Source organism: Mustela lutreola, chromosome 2 (assembly GCF_030435805.1).
Source record: "Mustela lutreola isolate mMusLut2 chromosome 2, mMusLut2.pri, whole genome shotgun sequence".
NCBI lineage: Eukaryota > Metazoa > Chordata > Mammalia > Carnivora > Mustelidae > Mustela > Mustela lutreola.
Genome location: NC_081291.1, coordinates 193,185,394 through 193,213,160, shown reverse-complemented (window position 1 = coordinate 193,213,160; position 27,767 = coordinate 193,185,394). Strand labels below are relative to the sequence as shown.

Below are 27,767 nucleotides of genomic sequence, written 5' to 3'. Positions count from 1 at the left end.
CCCAATCTCTCTGTCTCTGTCCCTCTGTCTGAGTTTCTCTCTGTATGACTCTGGATGTGTTTCCCTCTGTGTCCTCCTGTACTTTTCTTTCTGTGTTTCCCCCTCTCCATCTCTGCCCCTGACTTGCTATCTCTACTAGTCTCCTATATAACCTTCTCTACTTCTCCCCTGCCCTCAGTCCTGGTTTAGAAGCCCAGGGTAATTCAAACCCACTGAAAATCTTGTTAATTGCATCTCTCTTTAAAAAAAAAAAAAAAAAAAAAAAAAAAAAAAATCAGCCACACTGGGTTTGCATTCCAAAGGTTTTCTTTGTTCTAGGGGATGAGGGCGGGCCTATGAACTCTAGTTGAGACAATGTATACCACTGCTTCTCCAATCTGAATTTGCACAAGTTACATTGTAATACTGTTAAAATACAGCATCTGATTCAGCATCTCTAACTTGCTTCCAGGTAATGCCAACGATGCTGGTCCCCAACCACACTCTGAGCAGAAGCCTCCAACTGCTGCCTGTAACCCACCGGATCCTTCCCTCACCTGAGTTTGCTTCCATCACGTGGCTACAACATTGCTATCCATATGGGTTTCTTCTCTTTCTTATCTCTATTTTGCCTAATTACTGCAGTGTCTCGATTTCATTGGTCTTTACATCTTAATTTTAACTAAGCTTTTTTTAAAAAAAAATTCATTAACCACAAACTAAAGCCTAAGATTGTAATAAGAAATTTAAAATATTACTATGCTGGCATTTCCCTTCAATTTCTCATCAAATTTATTTCATTAAATATTAATCTACTAACTTATAACAGCTTTATACAGAATATATGGATTAATGGTAAAGTACAAGAATACACATAATTTCTGTTACAGAACATTTATTTTGTGTAGTTTTTCCCACCCAGAAAGAAAACAGAGACGGTAAAGACACTTCGGTCTTATTCTGCATTTATAGATTTTCTCAAAGGAACTTCAGAAAACCCCTCCAGGTACTGCTAAATTTCCAAAGTAATGTTATCCCCCCCCCCCCCAGAAGAGCTTCCTTCCTTCCTTATTTATTTATTTATTTATGGGCAGAGGTCACAAGTAGGCAGAAAGGCAGGCAGAGAGAGAGGGGGAAAGCAGGCTCCCCGCTGAGCAGAGAGCCTGATATGGGGCTCAATCCCAGGACCCTGAGATCATGACCCAAGCTGAAGGCCGAGGCTTTAACCCACTGAGACACCCAGGCGCCCTCCCAGAAGAGCTTCTTAAATTGTCCTGAACCTTGAAAGAAAGAAAAACTCCCAGGGAAATAGTATCTGATGACTGCATTCTAAGCACTGTGCTTTCAAATGAGTGCTGGAGAGCATGTGAACTGCTTGACATCACAAAGAAACTGTGCGGGAATGAGTGAAAACGGTAGGTTAGTCTGCTTCTTGAAGTGGCATTATGACACTCTATCATGGTCGTCACACGTGGAATAAAGTGCTCCTGAGTTACTCTAGATCACTTCACTTGCAATGTGCTGGGAATGGTGGTAGGCACTTGGGTCATGGCATGGTTCCCTCTTGAGATGACGGCAAGGTAATAAGAAGTGGAACAGGAAAGTAAGCATACCGCAAGCTGAGATACAAGAGGAAAATATGATTTCTTGGGATTGTGATGGGCTGCAGCATACGGAACTACTGATCGCTTCTCAATGATAACATCACCTTACCCAAACTCCCAATCCTATCTGTATGGTCATAGACTTGACCTGGACCTTGCTTTTACCAATAATTGTATCTCTTGCAAAATTTCAGCCTCTACTGTCTCACCCTTCATAAGTAAGCCAGGTCTTCAATCTTCAAATTGAATCCTTGCTTTTCTCTTCATCTCCATTACTATCACACGCTTCACCAGCATCATCTTCTGCCTGGAATACCTAGGGCCTTCCTACTTTGTCTCTCCCCATCATTCCGTGACTCATTCTCTACGCATGTAGTACTCAATTATTACACGATTCACATTTTTAAAGTATAAATCAGATCATGTCACCTCCACTATTGCCCAAAAACCTGTGGTTCTCATTGCACTGGACATATAACCCAACATTATTAACCTGGTAATGGGACCTTGCATGATCTAGACCCCACCTACCTCCCTAGCTGTCTCCCTTACTCAGATGCCGTACCAGCCATCTTTCATTTTCTCAAATATGCCCAAGTCTATATTTTCTTACGGCCTTTTAGATGTACTGTTCTATTTGCCTGATAAACTTTTTCTTTTACTCTGTGTCTTGGTACTATCTTCTATTTCAGTTCTTAGTTTGACCCCAATTATTCTGGACACTTTTCATAATCTTTAACCATAAAGTTATTTGTATAGTAGTTGGTTATTTTCTGTCCTTATTTCTTCTCCCCACTGTATTGCAATTTCTATGAAGGCAGAAACCATTTCTTTTTTTGTTCACCACTGAATAGCTAGAACGAATGAGAACGCCTAGAAAGAGTTATTTTGGAAAAACAAAACAAAACATTTTTGTGGGGGATAAACTATATTCTAGTATTTTTCACATATTTATTTAAACTCTGACTTTAAAAACATTTTTAATGCCCACTTTGGGTAACACAGACAGAGAGCATTTATACTCCCCAAAACACTCAATAGTATTTTATTTTAACCTGACCAAAAAAAGTTTAAATTGATCATTAATGACAGCTTAAACTAATTTATATTGTATTAATTAAAATTACAGACACCTGAGTGACTCAGTCAACTGAGCATCCAGCTCTTGATCTCAGCTCAAGTCTTGATCTCAGGGTCATGAGTTCAAGCCCCACAATGAGCCCCACACCTAATGTGGAGACTACTTAAAATAAATAATCTTAAAATTAATCATACTAAGAAGCTTTGGGTATGTTTTATTAAATAAATTTATCACTCATTTTAAAATACATACAAATTATTCTCAAGCTGGTCTGTGTATGTGGGAAAAACTTCCAGCATTTAAGTCATAAATAAATTAGTAGGATTAAAAGTAGTAATATGATGATAAGATTTGAGAGGTAACCAGATCTATCTTGTTATTTTAATATATTTTACAGACAGTACTGTTGAAAGGAGGAGACACTGCCAAGAATTTCCCATAAATAACTAAATACTGAATTGATTTTCTGGAAGCCTCAAGGGGCTTTATATCTGAGCATCAACTAGTGCTGAAATAATCATCTTAGTATTTTTCAGCACATATGAACACCATCTACTTTTTGAGAAAATTAAAGGAGTGGCTCCTGAGACTGGTAATGGTATATGTATCCTCTAACCCCACAATTACTGAATTGAGTCTTGTCCAGGATGGTGTATCTAGTAATATTCAGCAGAAGGAAGTTGTTTTGCAGTATCCAACCCGAAGAGCTAAACTTTTACAATTAGTCTTTATGATATAGATACGTGTTCCAACATAGCCAATGCCTTTTTTGGCCACCTAAGACTGAACAATGATTAAATAGGGAATAGTTTTCCCAGAGCGAGTAAAGAGACCTAAGATTGTAATAAGAAATTTAAAATATTACTAGGTGTCTACCAAGGTGTCTACCCAACTTCCAACAGTAGTTAAGTCTTGGTGATGAGATTATAAGAACATGTAACATATTATCACAAATAAAATACAATTTTTCAAAGTTATGTAAAAATGATCTCTTTAAGCTTATTAATCACATTCCTTAACTTGTGATTAGGAGTAAAGGGAAAGAAATGTATAATATGCCCCTATTCTTCAGATGTTTCTACAAATCTACTAAAGATTAATATAGAGCAATTATGTGAGATAAAGGAAAAACATAAAAAGTTTGCTGAAAAAGTCAATAGAACATGTACCTTGAACCATGTTTAACTAGCAGGAGTTTCAAGATAGAAAATAATCTGTTGATTATTTATAAATAAATAGTCACTCAAACGGTCAGTCTTCTACTAAAATGCCCTCTGAAACTCAAACTTTCTTTTTATGCACATTGTCACTGTCCTCTCTCACGGACCCACCTCTTCATGGATTATGAAAATACAGGTTTCTGCCTTCATATTTCATATTAAATCCTCTTTGAAAAGATAAAACAAATAAAAGAGAGATGGGGAAGGAAGAAAAGAGGAAGAACTTTTACGTTCTCTCGAAAAAAAATGACCACTATCTTCTCTCTTAATGTAGCTATTAAAGGATGTTGCTCTTACTTTTCCAAACCAATGAAGAGTTCCCCTGACACTGCATTCACTTGAAGGTGTAGACAACACTTGATTTACGACACAATTTAAACCTGACATCTGGATGTAACAAGTGCTCTGACGGACCTACTACTTACTTACATTATGGAGATTACAGAACCTTTCCCTGATATTCTGATTTTTATTTCTCAGTTATTTAATAGGATAAAATAACTATAAACCCAATTAAAAATCTAAACATAATCATTAAAAGCAGCTATGGAGTAAATGTTTGTGTCTCCCTCCCCCGCCCCATTTAAGTTTAAGTCTTAATCCCCAGTGGGATGGTATTTGGAGATGGGGACTTTTGTTAGTAGTTGGGGTTGGATGAGGTCATTGAGGTGGAGTCCCTCTGATGGGACTGGTGTCCTTACACTAAGATAAAAAGACTAGAGCCTCTCTCTACCATGGGAGGTAATCAAGAAAAGAGCTCTCACCAGAACCCAACCATATTGGCACCCTGATCTCCAACTTCCCAGCCTCCAGAACTGTGAGAAATAAATATTTGTCGTTTAAGCCACCCAGCTTAAGCCGATGAAGACAGGCAACAACAAAAGAATGTATTTGACAGACAGTAAAATTCAAGTGTTCAGTAACAATAATCATGTCAAAGAACTTAGCAACGCTGCCTCTACTTAAGGGAATACATACATTAATTTAATTAGGAAAAATGTAAATATTATCTCAAGTGTAAAAGATATAAAACTGAATGTTTTTTATTTGTCCATGAAAGAAAAAGGATTTGAATCAACATTATTTCATGTTCTGCATTAGGACTGAAGATTTTAAGGTAAAGGTAAATTTCTCATACCAGTGATTTCAAGTTGGTATTTAGTATATTCAAGACATTTTTTTACTTAACCAGAAGTTAATTTAAGAAAATTTACTTACTGAAGCATTTACTTATATTTTAATATATTAATGCACATCGCTTTAAACTTAAAATGAAATGAGTCCATTTTTCAAGTCAGAAGCATCAGATCCCTTTTATATAAAAATAACCGTGGTGTTTGATGGAAAGAGATAAAGAAGAAAAAAGTAATAAAAATTAACAGTACCAATGATTAAATTTATGATTTAAAATTTATGATTTGTAATTATGTGGCAGTCATTGTGCCACATACTTTATATGCATAATTTAATTTAATCATGAATCAATTTTGGAACAAAGAATCAGTTCATTTTAGAATGTAAGTGTACCAGGAAGTGAAAAGATTTTTAAATCATTAAACTAAATGACTAACATTCTTCCTGAATACTGAAAACAAAAATAAGATACAAAAAAGGTTTTAGAATGTGGTAAAAACACTTGAAAATGCCTAGTTAAAACAATAAAACAAAATTAAGTAGAGGAAACAATATTTTTAGATACGTAATATAAAGGAAATTCAATTTCAAAAATAAAAGGACTATCCGGGAACAATATGTGTGTGTGTGTGTGTGTGTGCGCGCGCGCATATAAACTATATAAATAATTCCAGTGTCTGACAATAATAGAGGTCAGATTGATTATGTGTGTGCACATAATCAATCAATTGATCAATCAATATTTTAAAGTATAATGGCATGTATTACTTCCACCTACTCATCTGAACCATTTTACCTCCAGGAGTAATCCTTCCATCTTCCAAGGTCCAGATTTTAGAAATACATTCTATTGTATCTAGGTAAACATATGGCTGCTTGGCATCCATGAGTTTACTTTGTCATTTTACCGGAAGAAAGAAAACTGGATAAATCAAATCTAAATCACTTTGATGAGTATCATTTAATAACAACAAAAGATCATGCTATATTGGGAGTAGTTCACCTCAAAATATAAACATTTACCCCAAAGTAATTACTACTAAATGTACCCCCAGTTAATAAAATCTGGGAAGACTTAATTTTCATTAATTGAGAAAAATGTTTGTTTGTTTGTCTGTTTGTTTCTCCAGGAAAGATAGTTCCTCCGGTTTTGCTGCTACAACAGCCAGCAGATGTCTGCCTAGTCTAAAGGGAATTTCTTTTCCTCAAGAGAAAACAGCTTAAATAGGAAACAAATAGCCATATGCGAACTGTGCCCTGCTTAGCAGATGACGTAGAGGGCCATGTTCTACAATGGGAAGCAGGAGGGTCAAGGTTCAGATTAATTTTCCTTAAAATTCAATGCAATTACCCAAGATCAAATTACTTATTAAATATAAGTTGTGTCTAAGAATTGTGTTATTAATTTGTGCCAGGCACAAAATGGAGTTCTAAATTTAGTAAGTGATGATGTTGGGTACAGGAGAATGGAGAATGGTCCCAATAAACATTTTCCTAAACATTTAGTAGACTCTTAAATAAAGCTAATACAAGATAAACAAGAACATACCACTTGCAAGACCATTTTAGAAAGCTAACTTTGAAACTGAATTAGATAAAGAGTGAAGTTTTCAAAAATCTTAGAAATAGCGAGTGGTATCTCCTAAATTTTCCAATGTAATGTCCCCATTAAGTTATAGAATTCTTGGTTTGCAGAAAAAAAAAAAAGAAGAAGAAGAAGAAGAAGATTTTTAAAATATATTGAAAAAATCAATCTGTGATTAAAAATTATTTTCCTTTGCAGAAATAAACTTCAAAAAATTCCAGGAAACTTTAGTAACAACCATCATATATTCCTTAGCATTTCAATTTTTAGACTTTATGATTGTGTGAAATAACTTTTTAATTGCATTAAAACTGAGCTTTCAAGAACAAGGATTGCAGCTTTTACCACATGGCAAGGATCCACACCGAAAGGCTGGCCAGTGCTTTTCACTGGGTCTAACCTAGTTATGATGGGGATTTAAATGAAAATAAAAAATAACTAATCCTAAAAATAACTAATAAATGTAATCCTTTTGGTGTACTTTAAAAATTTCAATAAATATTAAAGACACAAAAGACATGATTAATATCATTTCTATACAGAAACAAAGGTTTTCAATGACATTCAATATCTTTTTTTTTTTCCAGTGGTTGAGAGATTGACAATTGTTAGGAACCGAGAAATCTAGTTGTTGTTACAGCTGTAAAACCTGGTTTAAAGGCAAATAAAACACAGGTAAATGTTTTTAAAAGCATTACCAACAACTGTGCTGTGAAATCTGGGTTGCCTCTAGACACTTTTGTTAATGCTATTACTCTGGATTACAGACTCACTAAGAAATTAGATGCAATCTTTGCCTTCCTGTGTCTTTGGGAAGAATAAGAATAGTTCTTATTGAATTCTTTTTTTTTACACATTTTTTAAACTAATGTGTAAAAAAAAAAGGTAGTAATATTCTCCAGGAAAAAATAAAACCAAACTAGAACCGTACTTTACAGATTTAAGCCACAGCAAATATGGCCTATGTTTCCCTGGACTTCTACTCCTAACCCCTACCTCCCCACATACACACATGACCTGGTTTTTTATGTAACATACAAAAGGCAACTTTCCATTTTAGGACACAAACATACTTTAAAATGGTGAATTGACAGTAACTATTGCCTAAAATACATAAATAGGTGAACTATATCACTACATATCTATTTGTAGGGCACTAAAGCCTGAATTTACTAAATCATTTTTTAAACACACAGAACCCATTTTAATTCCAGAGCATTAATTTTTCCCATATAAATTAGGTTATAAAATAATACAATTTATCCAAATAAAAACACGTTGCTAATTATTGCAATCAAACAAGTACAAAAATTGTTGATTACAAACACTACTCAAACTTTTTTTTGGATTTAGTATAATTATTATTATCATCACTAATAAAAATCTTTATTACCAAACTATCCTTATGAATGTCAAAATATGTTTGATAAATATACTATATACATGTTGCCCTTCTACATGTATGAATTGTTAATGAATATGATCTTAAAATATTGTTTAAAGTATCTTAACTATATTCTCTTTTCTCTGGAGCTTGGAACATTTTGGAGACATAATGAGAAATATCACATGAAAATTTGGGATGTATGCATTCAGGGACTATTATCTGCATATTTTGCTGATAAAAGTTATATAATGATCTTATGTCTGTTTTCAGTTCCTTGAAGGTATATTTGTTGACTAAGACTGGAAAGCATTTCCCATAATGGACTCACAAAGTAACGGGAGGTCTTGCTTAGAAAAAGAATTGAACTGGATACTAATAATGTCTTTTAAAATAGTTACACAAAAGCCAGATTAAAAAAACAGAGCTCTCTAAATCCCAGTGCATTAAGGGTATCTTGATCATCTAAAGTAAAACTAAAGGAGTTTTGAAAGGCGAGATCTAAAGGGTAAGCATTTAGATGTTCTATTCAAGTCTATAACATTTTCTAAAAACTCTGGCAATGATCAGAATGCAAGTATTGTAAGAAATAAGACAGAAACACAATATGATCTCAGATATATATTTCTATTGGTACACACTTCATTTATAAGGGATTATACTTGCAAAGAATAAACAAGAACTCTGTTTTTCCTTCTGATCTTTGGTTTCTTATCTACCAAAAATAAGAACTGGTCATCTATACCATCTATACGAGTAGGTCATCTATAACATCTTCCTTGATTCTCTATATTTGTATTCAAATGTTAACTTAGTTTTCCCCCCGCAGGGAATAAGTATTCTTAAATATAAATGTGTCAAAAGGTAGAAAAGTATTAATACCACAACCTGAAAGAAAACTGTATCAAAAAATACATATCCTTTTAGAAAAACATTTAAACGTCTTTTGCCTGCACCACATTTCAATTTGCGAAGAAAGGAAAAAGGAAGGAAAGATGGTGGGAAGAAAGGAGGGAAGGAATGGAGGAGAGAGGAAGTGGGGGGAGGAATGAGGGAGAATGAGCGGGAAGGAAGGGGGAAGGCAGGAGAAAAAGAAAAGTAGCCTGCTGCTCTGATTACAGCTTTTGTTCATCTCACTTAGCTAGTTAAGATTTTCACTGAGAATCAAGGCAATAAGAGAAAGTACAGTAGGTCTGTGATCAATTAAATGTGAAGAGAAATATAAACTTGAGTTTGAAGTAAACGTTTTAAAAAATGTGAGTGGCTTTAAACGGTTACTTTCGTTTTTTTAGCTACTTAAATTTTATGCGCATGTTGGACATCTTCGGCATTCTGTCTCACCCAAAACTCTCCATGGATCTATGTGTGTGATCAACCCATCTTGGTTCTTGGAGACTGAGTCCATTTTAATAATCTGATTAAGTTGGAAAATCTGTCTTTAAATTCCTTTCTATGTCTATAATTGCACAACTACCTGTGGATTGATCTACTCAAGTTCTAGATGAATGTTAGAGACAACAGTAGAGATTATGAAGCTGATTATATAGTTCAATTTTGAACATAAATTATATCAAAATATCAATCATCCTAGAAAACATTATAGATACATATACACATAGTTATGTCTGCAGTTTCACCGTTCATTTTATGTAAAGTATATTAGAGATCTAAACTTTGTCTTTCCAACCAATCCCTATGCAATATTCAACTGTACTTATAATACATAGAACATATTCTTCCAAGGATATGAGACTTTCTGCTACCTCTTAAATGTTTACTAAAAATAAGAGAAGCCCAGTTTGTACTGAAATACATTACGCACCTAACAATTTAATCATTAGTCAAGAGATCCTTCTTGAGGTGATTGCAAATGAACTGTATTTGGTATCCATGTAAATAACTAAACCATCAACTACCATAGGATGACATACACAGGTTTTCCTCCCAGACGGCACTACAGTAGCCAAAGTAATAATGTATGAGGCACATATGTCTATTTCTCTACCTATACCTTTACCAAAAGTAGAATACATTTCTAAGAATTAGAAGCATATGGTTTAAAACCATATCTTACACTACCAGTTGAAAGTATATCTCCAAACGAAGACAAATGAAAAATACCCCTGCTATTCTTTCCACAGAAATGTACTTGCATTCAGTATATTTGAAAGCAACAAAGAAGAAGGATATAACAATTTTTTAAGAATAAATCAATTTCAATGAAAATGTTCAACAGAACTACTTCACATCCCAAGTAGAAGGGTTTAACAACTATGTGCAAATCCCAAAGTAGCCTGAATAACCAGCTACGATGAAAAAAAAAAAATCATATCAAATAGGTAGAGGACTGTATTCATACAAAAAGCTAGACATTTTGCTCATGTAAAGCCTGGGATAGGGGTTGGACTTCTTATTACCACTCTCCAGGCAAAAGATCCCACCACACCATTCCTGCTGTCAAGAGCCCAGAGCCCCATGTACTTACTGGCTACCTCCAGCGAAGCGTTATGGCTCACGGCCTCTCCGAGGTAATTCCTTGCTACACAGACGTAGACCCCTTCATCAGGCCTACTTTTTCGTCCATGTACTATACGTAAGAAAAATAAAGATCCACTCGGCAGCAACATTCGGTGTGAGCGAGGGTCATCTTTGTCTGTCTCCACTCTCTCCCCCCCTTTGTACCATTCGATAGTGGGTGTGGGGCGGCCTTCGGCTTTACAGTTCAAAGTGGCAGGTTCTCCTTTTGACACAATTAGGTCGGAAGGGTGTTCAACAATGCGAGGTGGAAAATCTTCCTGACGAAGACGGGAGCCTGCAGAAGAAGTGGCAAAATGGTTTCATATTATCATATGGAAACAACTAGAAATCTTATCGCAAAAGCTTAGCTGTAAGTACTACTATGTAAACAGGGCATAACAGTGACCTTTTATTTACTCTGGACCCCATCTACTAATTAGTCCTACCGGGGTCCACCTCAACCACATCGTGCAATTCTTGAATTCTTTTGACCCTCCACCTAGAAAATACTCTTGCTTTAACTTGGTACAAATCCTGTCCGCTCTTCAAATGCCTTGTGCACAAAGCCTGTCAGAAGTCATCACCCTGTCTGTGTTTACCACATCCGTGCCTATTTTTTGCAGAGGAATGACTGAGAGAATTGTAGAGTGTTACAGATAATAGCACAGCTTCTTGGAATCTCATTTGCAACTAACATCAGTCAACACTTTAAAAAAAAACCCTACTCGGTAGACCAGTGAACATCATATTCAAATTTATGATGAAACTGCTCTCTATATAAATCTTTCTATCTTCCTAAATAATAAAAGTGTGTGTGTGGATACACATTCCCAGAATTTGAATTAATAAATTAATTTCATTAGTTGCCAATAGTGATATGTTAATATTTAATATATTTCAAGGATGAAATGTTATGTAATTGAGTTTAAATAATTAAATATAATATAGAGTGAAAGAGGACATTGGGTAAGGGCCTGCGTTCTGTATTACATAAGTGAGGTCCTGCGTGTTTGTGTCATTTAAATATTTCCTGTGTCTATACCTTATTTTTTTCCAATGAGATTATAACTTCTAAAACAGGGATCAAGATTCATCTTTTTTTTTAATATTCCTGCCATACTGCTGCTGTGGATAAATTTAACGTGTAAATTTCTTAAAGATTTCTCAAATGCAACAGCCCAAGGCTTAATTTAATTGAGCCCCAAACCTCGTTCCTATCTAGCCATCCAATCTCAATGAATAATGCAAAGTAGAAACCGGGCTTCCTTGACACCTCCCCATCTTTGTCCTCCTCCTTCCCGATATTTCTCAAATCAGTCTCCTCCTCTCCATCTCTACAGCCAGCTACCAACCCAGGTCAAACTACTATCAATTCCCACCCGGATTTAGGAAATCTCTTAAACCGCTTCACTTCACTGAGGCCAGAAGAAGGCTTTGAAATGCAAATACAATCTGGGTTCTCCCCTACTTCAGTGGCTCTTAAAATATACTCGTGGCTCTTAAGATAAAGTCCTTAACAAGATCTACAAGAGTGTGTTCATTCCCCTGTCTAGCTCTCCAGACTTTTCCCATTCCACTCCTTTCTCTGCTTTCTTCACCTCAGCTTGCACTAGTTCACAAATACAACACGCTTCCTCCTGCCACAGGCCTACACGGGCCACAGGGGCTTGTGCTTGAAATGATCTCAAGGTAGTTAACATCCACTTTCCTTTTAAATCTCTGCCCTCCCTGGTCTTTCAAAAAAAGTTAAGTGCTCTGTTTATAGACCTAAATAGCCCTACACAGCTACATTTTGGTAAGAATGATCAGAATTGCAATCTCATTTTTTTTGTTTGATGCATGGAATCCTGTATTTCCCATTGCTCTTTAAGATCTATGGGTCTGATTTTGCTCATGGTTGCTTCTCTTATGCTTGGCAGAGTGTGAGCATGCTACAGGCGTTAGAAAAAAATGAAAAAATGAATTAAGTCCTAATGGGGAAGATCTATTTGAGTGGAATGATCTGAAACTTAATCACATATTCTATAGAAAGACATTAAAAGATTTTATTTTTTAAATGATAATCAATGTGCATTATCTTCAACCTTTCCTAGACTGTAAACTCTGCATGGACTGATTTATAAATCTCTAATTTGTAACTACTATAATTAACCTTTTTTCTTAATGAATGAAATAAACAGATGAATGGTAAAATTTAAAGAGCATTCTTTAAATGCTTAAATTGACCGTGAAGTAAAGAAAACTGTCATCTGAAATCTTAAGTAATAGTTTTACAACCTGAAATATTGAGAAACAGCTTTAATTCAATGCACAGTATACAACATACTATAAAGTCTTTAAATGAAACCAACCACTAAAGAAGGAAGAAATAAACCGGCAACATGGGGGAAAAATAACTGAGAAACTCATACTTTCTCACAAAGGCTATACTGAAGTCAAATGAAATTTTAATTAGATTTTAGATTACTCAATCACAAATGTTATACAATTTCAAAGAATAAAATATATGTGGCCTGCCTTGACTTTAGCTATAATTACCAAAGGTGGACGCTAATGAGGAGCAACTACTGAGGTAATAGCTGTTTAATTAAAGCACTCATTATTTTAAATTCTGAAAGTCCATTTCAGATAAGAAATAGGGATGCACAGTTTGCAATGGGGAAACTTTGCTATGGGGAAAGGACATTTAAGACAGCCTGAACAGGGGAGAGTAGGCATCCTGAGACATAAAATTTGAGATGAGTCTTGAAAACTGAGTCAACAATAAAAGAAAGGAGATGATTTCACTAGAGGCACAACTGTCAAAGAAAGTTTGTGCCTGAAGAAGCAATAATGGGATGAACGTTGTAGATCAAGTCAAAGTTCTACAACTTACCTGAAAGCAACAGAATATTGAAATATCTTAAGTGAGGCATGGGCAGAGTCATGCTTGGTTTTTTTCTTTTTTTTTTTAAAGATTTTATTTATTTGACAGACGGAGATCAGAAGTAGGCAGAGAAGCAGGCAGAGAGGGAGAAGGGAGAAGCAGGCTCCCTGCTGAGAAGAGAGCCCAATGTGGGGCTCAATCCCAGAACCCCGAGATCATGACCTGAGCCAAAGGCAGAGGCTTTAACCCACTGAGCTACCCAGGTGCCTCCATGCTTGGTTCTGAAGAGCTCACCATTGGTGGTATGACAGTGGACTCTACAGTGGGCTAAATCAGGAGGTAATTGGTCGAGAAACTTTTGTACACTTTAAACAATAAATTCTGAAAACTTGGGACCTTGCCAGACAGAAAGGAAAACAGAGGAAAGAATCTCGAGATTTAGTTATAAAATCAACAGGATCTGACTGTCATTGCCGCACTGGCAATGCGGGATGAAAACGAAATGGAAAGTGCACAGGATGGACAAGAAGAACAAGGCAGAGGATTCCAAGTTTGTGATCTGAGCAGTGGGTGAATGACAGTCCCAATGAAGGTGCAAACTCAAAGAGTGAAATTTGTTGAGAGGAAGCACAGAAGAGATGATTGATTCAGTCTGAGACATGGAGGGCTTGAGGTACTTCTTGATTTTTCCAAGTGGAGATGACAAGTTGCCAACTGAATATCCAAGTTTAACCTCAGAAAAAAATCTCAGCTGGAACCACAGATGAGAATCAAGCTGGAGACTGAAACCATGGGAAAGAATAAAACTGTCCAGGGAGTGTACAGAGGAAGTAATGGCCAATTACAGAACCTGGAGATCACCCAGATGCCATTAACATACAGTGGAGCTCAAGACTCTCTCTATTCCTAACCAGCAGTTCCCTATAGCTGTACCGGAGCTAGCATGACTTTTGGGAATGGAAAACTCAGGCCTAAGCTTTCACCAGAATGTTTGTACAGCAGTATTCGGTAAAAGAATCTCAGCAATAAAAATGGCATCTACATTACTAAAGGCTAAATTGTCAGGCTACGTGAAATACTCTTTCCTCAGATTGTTAATGCCTAACTGCTCAAAAAAGGAGTTGTAGTTCTCAGGGTCTTCTGTCTTGCTAAAAGCACACTATGATACGCCAACAGAAAGGTACCCTGTGCAGCCTTTCTCAAACTTTTTTGGCTACTGAACTCTTCAGTTTTCTTTTTCCAGGATATCCCACTGAACTTTGCTTCTGAGGAACACACTTCCAGAGAAAATACACTCTGTTAGCATATAATGATCTGAAGAAATGAATAGGTTTAGTAAAAAAAAAAAAAAAAAAAAAAAAAAGTCATTTGAATACAGAGCTTGTGCATTTGAAAATCCTAACAAAAAACATAGAAATCTCAAATTCCTCATACTGCATAACTTTCAGAAAAGGAAATGTCCAATTCCTGAGTAGTATTTATAATAAGTAATTGGTTAACCTCCCCAATAAAAATTATAAATGGCAATCACCTTTTCCAGAAACACTATAATAAATTATTCTTTATTATCAAGTCTAAGCAGAAAGGAAAGAGAAAGAGAAAACTAACATTAATTATCCATCATCCCCTTCATCACAACAACATCTTTATGAGGTGGGTGTTGTTATATCTGGTGTCCATATGGGGGAAGTAAGACTCTTAGCTGTCATTCAGCGAGAAGGTGGCAGAGCTCAGATTCAACTCGAGTCCAATTCAAAACCTTTCATTAAAACCCAGAGCGAAACATGCTTTGTCTGTTCTTCTTTCCAACGCTTCAAGTGTTCATTTTGACTGCTTATCTTTAAATTGTGGATTATAAAAACAAAAAGCAGTCAAACCTAGGGGCATCTGTTGTTCCTTCCCTATGCATACAGAGAAAACCTGACTGTAAACCTCATGATTTCATACTCCTTTTACTTGGTAAAGAATTTGATAATGAACGAAAGGAGGTATAAAGCTTGTCTTATACTGTGTCATCTTCTCTAATTACGAACTTGAATTTTTTAGTAAATAGCTTAGAATGTCAGTTTTTAATACTGAGAACCTCAATTCCTATGCAACTCTTTATGCAGCTAAAATTCAGGATCACTGGGGCACCTGGCTGGCTCAGATGGTGGAACATGAGACTCTTGATCTCAGAGTTGAGTTCCAGCCCCATATTGGGTGTAGAGATTACTTACAATAAAAACATAGGGCACCTGCATGGCTCAGTTGGTTAAGCAACTGCCTTCGCCTTAGGTCATAATCGTGGAGTCCCACATCGGGCTCCCTGCTCGGTGGGGAGTCTATTTCTCCCTCTGACTCTCCTCCTACTCATGCGCTGTCTCTCTCTCTCTCAAATAAATAAATTAAATAATTAATCTTAAAAAAAATAAAAACAAAACAAAACAAAATCTATAAAAAATTCAGTATCACTGGTTCCCGAAGTTTTTCCATAATCATACTTTGAAGGAAAAGTCTCCCATCTTCTATCAATAATTGTTGATGCACTTTCTCAAAGGGAAACTTGAGCTATGCCAAGATCATATAGGGAACAGCACCCATGACTCTCCGAAGAGTATAGATTACATACAGTCCTCCTCCCTAGAGCAGGTGGTGTTCGTCTCCTCTGGGTCACATAGCTTCTCTCTAAGATTGACTCATTCATAAAAAGCCTTCTCTCTTCCATCATAAATTCTGAGTTTCTGTAAGCCACCTGACAACCACCATTCTGGTTATAACAATTTGTTTTTATGTACTAATTTTTATGTTATAAGATGTCAGGCTTTTATTACCCTTAGTAAGACCAACTTCCTGGTTTCAACCAAACTCTGCATGGGAAACAGAAAAGTAACAAAGAAGAGAGGGTCAAAGAAGAAAGCGATGGGCAGAGTGAGGCTTTAACAGGGAACAAGGATGATCACAGCAGCTGTCCTCAGCACGAATCCTGGTAGAACTTTGGGAAGAGAACACAGTTGACTTTATGCACAGTCAGCATCAAAAAAAGGGGCAGGGCAGAATTCCTTCAACAACTGCCCAGTTGGAAGATAAAATATAAACATGAGTGACTGAATTATCTAAATATTTACACACCCACAGCTGGAAAAAGATATACACGTAAGTGCTAAGTATGTCAAGGAAATATATCAAAGTCACGTGAGATTTATAATGAGGAAACCAAACTCCTAGTTGGCTACAAACTATCCCCCCCCTTGAAAACACCATTTTTTTAGACACACAAGCAACCAACCATTTAAGAGACAGATCTTGGTAATATTCTATTGAGGTATTACAAAACACACATGTATATAATTTTATTCTTTTGTCATATATATGATGCAACTCTTTTTCTTCCCCCTACCATGGCAGTAACGTTGGTCTCAGGGTTTTGTTTATGTTTTCAAGTCTGTTTCTTAGTAGATTGAGTGAAACAGTATTTATTTTATTAACAAAGCCTTATTTTGATCTGAATTTCTCTTTCATATTCTTTGGCAGGTTAAAATTAGAAAACATTCAATGATTAAAATATCCATTTGTCTCATATATCATATGAAAACATCTTGCAGCACAGAAATGCTTGTAAAATTACTAAAAGCATGAGAGTAAAAAGTTCAGAGAGGAGCTGACAGATGCACAATGAATATTAATAGACAATTGGTGACATCTGTCCTACGTGGGGGGCGGGGAGGTATATCTGTCTTCCCCACAAACCTGTATTTGTAAAAGAACACCTATATTCTTAAAAGAACCTTGCCTCTTAACCTTTTTATTTAAGCTCCATTTACATTTTAAGGAGCATACAGCCTCCAATATTAACATAAACTCTAGCAGGGGCACCAATCCTGTAATTTTCCTGTCAGAACTTCATCCTACAAGGAGATATTTGTTAAAAATAAGAAGACAGCCTCCATTAATTACTCCCTGCGTGCAGAGTAGACTTAAATCCCCTCTACTGAATCACACACATTTCCCAAAGACTCACATATTATCAGAATAAGTATAAAAACAGACCATACCACAGGAAAATACATAGCTTCACCTGAACTTATACAGAGCAGAGGAACACAAGGGAAACAGAACACTTTAAAACAACTATGCCATTTCCTTTAGCTACTTTGTTTCAGCCTAATTTCCTACCATTTCAGCCTAAATTCCTACCCCTAAAGATGGGAGGAGGGGTTCTTAGCCAAAATTTAGAATAATCCCCAAAAGTAGTTGAGGGTCAATGATAGTATCTGTTATCTCAAACGATTATCAAAACTGTCCAAATGGAATTCTAGAAGTGAATCCCTGGGGTTTTTGTAATATTCCTATAGAATCTAATATCATCTGGCTGTGTCCCAAAAGGTATGAGGAAGACTGACAGTAGAAAAAGAGAAATTTTAAAAGCAATATTGCTTGCTCTCCGCCTTCCACCCCCATTTTTAATAATATGGAGTCTAACTAGAATAGACTTTTCTGTCATGGGACCCAAATATTGCAGAAGCTACTAAGGCATTAGCAGCAGGAATTGCCTCAGCGGACTCAAACCAGGCAGGACTTCATTCTGAGCTGTACCTAAATGGGTTGTAGGGTTGAAGCTGGTTAGCTGAGTTCATGCTTCCTTTTGCCCTTGAGGTAAAATTTCCAATCAATATACAAATAGGAGATTTCTACCTTCTGTAAAATGTCAAACAAAAATATTTGCGTATCTTAAAATCCAAATTTTCTCACTCTCCTACTCATTGGTCTACATCTATAGTGAACATATACTGCATTAAGAATTGTGCTGAGCATCAGCAACACAAAGAAATATGAAATAAAATCCTTGATCTGAACTACCTTACATTCACCAAGAAGAAACAGCATAGATGAGAGGAAAAGGAAAAAAAAAAGACTAATGTAGCACTTGGGGGAAAGTATATCCGATCCTAGAGAATGGATTCAGTGTGCCTACATTCAAATCCAAGCTCTGCTACTTGTTAGCTGTGTAAACTCAGGTAAATTCATTAACTTCTCTGAATGTTCATTTCTTCATCTATTAAATGAGTATAAAAATAATATCTATATTTTATAGGTTATCATAATCCCTGGCGCATAAAATATTACAGTGGCCCCTGATTGGAACCACTGATGTAATAGTTGGAAGTTGGCATAAGCACCATTGTTTAATTTTACGATTTTCCTCTCCAACTTCTCCTGGAATTATATTAGGATCCCTACTAACTACAAATCAGTTACTGGGTTTTTGTTTTGTTTTGTTTTGTTTTGTTTTTCTTAATGTGTAAGAAAGTTATAAACTAAGCAAGAATCTAGTCTTCGTTGAGAATTCCAGAGCTCTGAGCCTACTCAACTTCTTGTTTTACTAAGAATCATCAGTGAGTGAGTCTCTCCAAAGCCATCTGTAATAAAGCAGCTTTGTTCCTTGTGGAAAATATCCCATACATATCCATTGATTAAATGTAGTACTTTCAAAATCTGAAAGACACACCAATGCATTTTAAAATATTACTGCATGAATAGTCTTATTATCTTTCTCTTCCTTTCCATTACAAATATAAAAATTCTGTGGGTTCGTCCTATTGATCAAGTTTGTAATTGTGCCGAATTACATTTCAAAACAACTTTCTATAGATACACTAAGGAATTAAAATTCACAAATAATCCTTTATTTCCTAATGCCTATCTTAATGGACCCTAAGGACTGAAAATATAATAACTTATTTATAACTTATTTCAGCTACTAGAACCAATTTTCACAGATGATGAATTTTGAACAATATTTTGAACTGTGAAAAACAGTATTTTGGTGGTCCTGTGAATGTTTTTTTTATTGCTAGGGGAGCAAATTTCATCCTAATATTGGATTTTTGACATTAGGACAAATTACATGAATTGCAATCAACATTAATCTATATCTCCCTTTTCAAATATATATTATGGAAATTACAGATGGTTATAAATCTGAGCCAACTATAAACCTCAATATACAGAACACAGACTTTCTTATTGAAATTACAACTCAACAGTACCCTTGTAACTGTAAAAAACAAAACAAAACAAAACCAAAAACAAAAAATAAAAAAACCTTGCGTACCAAACTTCCTCTATCCTGAATTTAAATTTTCAAGGGAAAAAAATTTATCCTGAAATTAATCTTAATTTTGTGTTTAAAATCATGTTTTTAAGTCATAAATCAAAAGTATATAAAAACAAATAGGGATACAATATAATTTGTTAACCACAACCACATGAAGTTTTTAAAATTATTACGTAAAGTACTATTTATCAATCCTTTCTCTAAAGACTTGCATTAGATTTTTATAGAATCTGCACATTATAGATATAATTTACTGCACAAATAACCAAATCAATTAAAGTACTAAACATTAGGATTTGACTTTACATCTTAAATTAGTTAGTCATACTTAAACTATATTTAGAGAACCCTTGAATCTAGATGAGTTATTAATGTCTTTGAGACGGAGTACAGAATTGTAATTTTAAGGATAATTATCTAAAGATAACTACACTTTTGGAAAACAAAATACTTAAAATAGCCTTTTAAAGGCTTACTGAGAAATCCCTGTAGGAATGCAGTCAACTTCACTTATTTTTAAACTTAGTACTTCTGACATGAACAAGATCTTCTACAGAACTTGTGTATATATTGGCAAACTGTCATTTTTACCTCCCCTGTACTTACCCGGTTTCCTTCTCATTGTATCTTGGATTTAGATCTTATAGACTCTACAGGGAGCCCTGACAATGGATAAGGAGGGGCTGACTCTATCACCTGACTTACAAGATATGGAGACTTACAGGGTATACCAAATGCTAACTTAAAATCTACTCAGTGGTCTCTCTTTTCTAAGGGGACAAGTAAATAATCCATAAGTGCAAAACAAAGCAATATGTGTGGTTGATCTAATGGAAAACTCCACCATACATGAAATATCAACCTATACAACCTGTGATGCCAAAAGATAAGAAATTTAAAAAAAAAAAAAAAAAAAAAAAAGCATCCTTTCCTCCCACCCCCTCTCTCTGATTTGGGATTGTTGCTTTCTCTGTTTCTTTCCTTCTGAAAGTAAGTTTCGCTTATTTTTTTCTTTCCTTACTGTTTTTGGAATAGAGTTATAATGTCGCCTTCTCCTGAAATTTTACATTTCTCTTTAATTGTGACCACATGATATCTATATGTATTTATCATTCTGTATGTTAATACAACTTAAAAGAGAAATATAATACCTTAAGTCATTATTTGGATGGTGGTTTAATTTCAAAGGGAAGGAGTAATAGTTAATTTTGCTTAGAAAGCACTTATAATACTTAAATACTCAGTTTAGTTACTAAGTAGTTATGTAAGTACTGAAATGCTTATACATCTCCAGTGCCTACAATAGCCCCTGACACACAGATGCTTGATAAACATTTGTTGAATGAATAAACAGATAATGGAAAGAAAGAAAATGATGGGAGATTTCATGTGTATTTATAAATAGTTTGGAACACAGGATGGGCAAACACCCATGGTTGGAGTCAGCATAGCCCTGAGTTCAAGAGAAAGTAAGATCGATCCTTACTTCTGCTTCTAGGGAGCAGACACCCACAGATGAAAGGGGCTCAGAGAGTCCAGGCCTCCTGGATGGCACTGGGACACACAGACTTTAGGTCCACTCAAAGTCAATTAATTCTAAGGCCACTGAAACCTTGAGAATATCATGTGTACTCATTAACAGAGATGTAAGTTATACCATTCTAGTAGAAGAAAAACTGAAGGGAAAAGATAGAGAGAAAGAGAGCTAGAAAAAAAGATCAAAAAACCAAAATCTTAATGTTGATTTCTCAGGGACCATGGAAAAATGGATGGCTTTTTTTTTTCCCCCTTCTAAGGCTCTCTAGTCTGGTGTTTTTTTCTTTTCTTTTTTTTTTTTTTAAAGATTTTATTTATTTATTTGACAGAGATCACAAGTAGGCGGAGAGGCAGGCAGAGAGAGAGAGAGAGAGAGAGAGAGCAGGAAGCAGGCTTCCCCGCTGAGCAGAGAGCCCGACGCAGGGCTCGATCCCAGAACCCTGGGATCATGACTTGAGCCGAAGGCAGAGGCTTTAACCTGCTGAGCCACCCAGGCGCCCCTGGTGTTATTTTCATAATAAAATATTTTTGTTTCAAAAGTTTGAAAGCCAACCAAAATTTTTTGAAAAATATGGAGGAAATCTGGGGCACCTGGGTGGCTCAGTGGGTTAAAGCCTCTGCCTTCCACTCAGGTCAGGATCCCAGGGTCTTGGAATCGAGTCCCGCATTGGGCTCTCTGCTCTGTGGGGAGCCTGCTTCCTCCTCCTCTCTCTCTCTGCCTGCCTCTCTGCCTACTTGTGATCTCTCTCTCTGTCAAATAAATAAATAAAATCTTTTTAAAAAAAATAAGGAGAAAATAAAAATCAGAAAATAAAATTCTGGCTAACTCTTCAGTATTCATTTATTCACTTAACAAATATGTTCTAATCACTCACATTGTACCAGGTCTGTGCTACATACAGGCGATACAAGAGTACAGACACAAACAGTGGTAGCTCTCTGCTCCTCTCTCTCTCTGGCTGCCTCTCTCTTCAGTTAGTAAAGATGCAAAGTTAATGTGAATGATAGACAACACTGTGGACTTGAACAAGTACGTGTATTGACAAACCTCTTAGACAACATTAAACTACTTTTGTGGGCACACAGAAACACAGTACATAAATTGGAAAGATTTGCACATGCAAAATGGCATGCAACACAGAGTGTGTGGAAGCAAACATCTTTGATCAAAAACAAACTTTCCTGGAAAAGCAAAAATGTGAACGATATTAAATGAAGAGGGGCCATAAACCCTGAACTCATAGCTGCTTCATTAGGCCCTGTGTGATCTGCAGGAGTTCAGAGACTGGAAATGGATTTAAACCAATGAATGGCTTTCAAAAGCAATAAGACTCAATAATTTTATTTATATTCCATACCATTACAACAACAAGGTAATACCTGGTCTATGGTGCCCAGGGAAAGTATGTTAGTTAAACCTTAAATTTTTCACTTCATATTTGACCATTCTTAGCAATTCGGAAACCCTCTATTAATATTAAATTAGCCCCTAGTTACATTAACAAAATATGCTTATATCTTTCCTACTCTGGCTGTAATAACTGGTGGACTATCTCAATAAAACGGGTGTTGCCTTAGCTGTCTGCTAGCCCTGAAACAAGAACCGAGAGAGGGGCCCCTGAAGTAGAAGTTTGATTTTTGTTTGGTTGATTTTTTATTAATTCAAGAACTGTATCTATGGGGCACCTGGGTGGCTCAGTCAGGGAAATATCTGCCTTCTGTTCGGGTCATGAGCCCAGGGTCCTGGGACTGAGTCCCAAGCAGGGCTCCCTGCTCAGGGGGGAGTCTACTTTTCCCATTCTTTCTGCTTCTCCCCCTCCTCTACCCCCAACCTGGATCATGCTCTTTCTCAAATAAACAAGACCTTTTTTTTTTTTTAAAGAACTATATTTATATACTACACTTTTTTTGAAAAAAGTAAGAGTAATTCTCCTTTGAAAAAGTATTTTATGTACTACATGTATGCATAAAATTGCATGTAGGTGTTTTCAGAGGCAAATATAGGCTCATCAAAATAAATCTTTAAGCATCAGGCACAGGCATGACAAACTGGAATAATAACCCATTCAAAGGCACTGGGGTAGCTCAATGGGTTAAGCGTCTGCCTTAAGCTGAGGTCATGATCCTGGAGTCTGGGGACGGAGTCCTGCATCAGGCTCCCTGCTCAGCGGAGAGCCTGCGTCTCCCTCTGCACCTCGCCCCACTTATGTTCTCCCTCTCTCAAATAAACTAATCTTTTAAAAAAATAACCCATTCAATAAGTAACCTTTAAACACTTTTTAAAAATATGAAAACAACTGAAAGCAATGTCTCTAAACACGTGATCCTTCTCTATATATTTATGAGGTTTCTCTAGTTTCAAAGAGTTCTTTATTTCTCTGCTTTAGAAAGACCAGGCATGAGGCTAAAATTATAGTTAATAGGTCCCTGACCTATTTGATCATATTCTTTGAGTCTAAGGATTTGTAACTGGTACTTTACAGGCACACCATGTTTAATACACACTACACTTTGAGAACTACTGAAGTAGAGAACTATTGGGATTCCTATCTCTCACGGTGAGCATTCTGAAATTGTACCCTTTCTTAAATATTCCAAACACCGCTAATACCAGCATAGTTATATGGCACTTACTAAGCATCACACATTTTTCTAAACGTTTTAAATACATTAAGTCACTAAATTCTTACCACAAGAAAATAAATGAGTAACTGTAATATTATGATTAACCTCCTCTTACAGGTGACAAAATTGAAAGCCAGCAAAGAGGTAATTCACCTGAGTTCACATACGTAATTTATGAGAGATGTGGGCCATGGTCTCAGGTAATTTGACTCTAGAGTTTATGTTTATATCCTGGTCTCTCAAACATATTTTAAAAATTAAAAATAAACATAACTAACGTATACTTTCAAGAATATGTTATTCAGGGGCGCTTGGGTGGGTCAGTGGGTTGAGCCTCTGTCTTTGGCTCAGGTCATGATCTCAAGGTCTTGGGATCAAGGCCCGTATAGGGCTTCCTGCTCAGCAGAGAGCCTGCTTCCCTCTCTCACTGCCTGCCTCTCTGCCTACTTGTGATCTCTGCCTATCAAATAAATAAATAAAATTAAAAAAAAAAAAGAATATGCTATTCAAAGAGAATAGGAAATACAATATATTCATATATTCTCCCATTGTAAAATGAGTCAAGAAATAAGAAAATTTCAAATTCTACTCTAGGGGTAGGAAGCATAACTTAGCTTAACTTGAGCTACTATTTCAACTTTACTCAACTGATAACTTATACTATAAATAAGCACCTCAAAATCAGCAGAAAAATATGTTATGGCTTCCTTCTACGAATTACTTTTAGAAATAAAAATACATAAAATTATTACAAATCAAAACAGGTAGCAAGATATGTCTTACAAAAATGTGAAAAGTGTGAAGTAAAATAAATAATTAAATACTTATTTATACTTCTATATACTTACAGAGAATACCAAGGCTAGGATTTTAACATCTTTCTTTCCAGTGTAATTCTACCAATTTTTACACATGAAATATACTATGACTACTTTTTACTTATTTTAAACACTTTCCTTTCACCAATAATTTGTGAAAAATACATTTTTAAATGCATGAACAATATATCTTACACATGCGTTACAAGTAACTGAACTTCCTTGTAGAAGTTTATTTATTCTCAAATTTTAAGGATTATTAAAAGCTCAAGTTCAGCATCATTACTTTCAGTATACAACCTTATCCATGTTTTAAATTATGTCTTTAATATAACATTTTAGTCATGGAATTTGGGGACCATCTGCTTAAAAAATTTTAAGAATTGGTACATATATTCAAAAATAAATTGTTCTAAAGATGTCTTTTTAAAAAAACTGCAATAATTTCAAAAGTTTTGATACCTTGTTAAAAATGATAAATTTCTTTTTTTTTTTATTTGTAACTTAAAGTTCTTTGTCACTTGGATATTACTGTCCTACTAAAATACTTTAAATTTTTCTATAATCCTTTAAGGTATAAATTTGGAAATTTTAGATATGAGTATGCCATTAAATATCTGATTTTTCTTTAATGTCATATTCTCAGTTATATTACCTTTTAAATTATGTTTAATTGTACCTTCAATTTGGTTCACACTGATTAAAACTTCCTAAAATACTGATGGTTAGTGAAATCCCCCATTTTCATTTTGACTATTTTCCTTAAGGGATTTTAAACTAACACATACCTTCAAACATTTGTTAATCCTCAAAATAACTTTAATGCTGTTCATTAAAAAAATCTTCAAATTTTAATTTTTATTTATCCATTAGCCCAACAACTTAATGTTTATACATATCAAATGGAAGCATAAATAATTCTAAATTTTGATGTGTTAGATAATCAGATATACGGCATCAGTTTAGGACCAAGTCCCAAATACTGCTTTCCAACAGGTATCCTCAGTGTGAAAACAGCAATATCTCTTTCTTTGAACACAACTTCCCAATGAAAGTATATGGGAAAACCCACGTATTTCTAGTTTATTGATGTAGACAAAAACTAATAAAATGAAATTAATTCATTCTTTTTTTTTTTTTTAAGATTTTATCCATTTATTTGACAGAGAGCGAGAGATCACAAGTAGGCAGAGAGGCAGGCGGAGGGGGGGGGATTCATTCTTTTTAAATACAGAAATCCTCTCTTGGGTTGACTAACTCAACCTGGTTTAACTGTGACCTTCCCAAATTTACTAATGAAAATCCGCCCTCAATCATTTCCAGGTAAATGAGGGCAGTGGACACCTTTCTCCTTAAAAATGCAGATTAAAAACAAAAATCTTACCCACACTATCCAACATAGTGACTTGGTGCCAAAATCAGGAATCAAATGAAATAAAAAGTATATTCAAATTGTTCTAAGATACAAACTTTCCTTTTCTTTTTTTTAAGACAGAATGCATTACATTGTAGATAAACATGGACAGAAAAAGAGTCAGTTCCTGGTCAACTCATTAGACAAATAAGAAAAAAGCTGGCTGTGAGATAAAGTATATGAAGGAAAGGAATTGGCTTATTACTGTCAGATTTGATGTTTTTAGTTTTAATACAAATATAGAATAATCTACCCCATGTGGGAATACAGACAGAAATCCAATGCAAAGAGGAAACCTTCCTCTACCTGTTTGTATTCTTTACCTGGTTTAATTCTAAAACCAGGAAAATGGGGGCACGTGGGTGGTTGAGTGCTTAAGCCTCTGCCTTCGGCTCAGGTCAGGGTCCTGGGATTGAGCCAGGCATGGGGCTCCCAGCTGAGCAGGAAGCCTGCTTCTCCCTATCCCACTCCCCCTGCCTGTATTCCCTTTCTTGTTGTCTGTCAAATAAATAAAATCTTTAAAAAATAAATAAATAAATAAATAAATAAAACCACAAGAATGACAACTAGTAAATGGCAGAGGTCCAGAAGAAACTAATCCAAAGGTATGCACAAAAGCAAAATTATTTCAAGTCAATGAATGCTTACTGAGCAATTACTCTGTACCTAGGCCTAAGACTGTAGATCAAGCTGAAAACAGACAGTATATACTTAGCTCATAAGTGCAAAGAGAAGCAACAACATGAAATCAGCCACAAAGGTATATTACAGATGTGCTACAAGTTTTGTAAATTCACCTGTCTTCAGCAAGTGACACATAGCGTCTAAAGACCTAGCAAGTATACCATGTAAAACAACAGATTTGTGCCAATATACTAGTTGATATTTAATACACAGAAAACACAGCATTACATTAAAGGTAAATTTCTGGATGTTCTTGTTACGCATGGACTTTGCGTGACTACGATGTTATCAGTGTAGGTCCATCAGTTGTAACAAATGTACCAATCTGGTGGAAAATATTGATAATGGGGGAATCTATGTGTTTGTAGAAGCAGAAAGTATATGAGAAATCTCTGCAACTTCCCTTCAGTTTGGCCTTGAACATAAAACTGCTCTAAAAAAATAAATACATGGGGCGCCTGGGTAGCTCAGTTGGGTGGGTGTCTGCTTTCAGCTCGGGTCATGACCCCAGAGTCCTGGGGCCAAGCCTCACGTCAGGAACCCCTCTGAGCAGTGGGGAGTCTGCTTCTCCTCTGTCTGCTCATGCTCTCTTACTCACTTTCTCTTACAAATAAAAAAATCTTTATTAAAAATATACAAATATATACATATTATATTTGTATATAAAAAGTCATTTTAAAAGTTATCTAATCATAAATGTAACGCTCTTAAAATGTCTGCAAATGCAAACAGATATACATATACATATCTATCTGTAAATAGATATGCATATATAAATTTTAAATGATTACTTTGACTTGCATAACTAAAATGAGTTTATAGAATAAGAAAAGTAAATGAATAAATAATAATAAAGAAAATACTCAAGGAATAAATTATTTTTCCTGGCTTTTCTCTTCATAAACTTTTCTCTTGGCAGAGTATGAGCAGACCATGATTTCTAGTGTTTTACTTTTGCTTCACTCTAACCATTGCAACGCACTCTATGTTCACATGCATAACCGAAATGGAGCTCATGCCAATTCCTAGGGTTTCCATTTCACTTCATAAAACTTTTCTTTCATGCTACACAGAACAGCATCTTGACTATAATCTACAGCAAGCCCCTTCTTTGAGTTATAACCATCATACATATATGAACAGTACTCTCATGGCCTTTGAGATTAAAGATGTTCATGTCTCTTTGCAAACCTTACACCCAAAAAAAAAAAAAGAGTATGAAA

At 35.4% G+C, this 27,767-nt stretch overlaps 1 protein-coding gene across 5 annotated transcripts in view; it reads right to left on the bottom strand.

Annotated features, from left to right (window-relative positions):
• Positions 1-27,767, bottom strand: part of ROBO1 (roundabout guidance receptor 1) — a 1,177,330-nt gene that overhangs the window by 334,011 nt on the left and 815,552 nt on the right. For all 5 annotated transcript variants that reach the window (XM_059164441.1, XM_059164444.1, XM_059164442.1 and 2 more), the window contains one exon: positions 10,473-10,799. In XM_059164441.1, the coding sequence (XP_059020424.1) occupies positions 10,473-10,799 (327 nt within the window). The remainder of the gene's footprint in view (positions 1-10,472; positions 10,800-27,767) is intronic.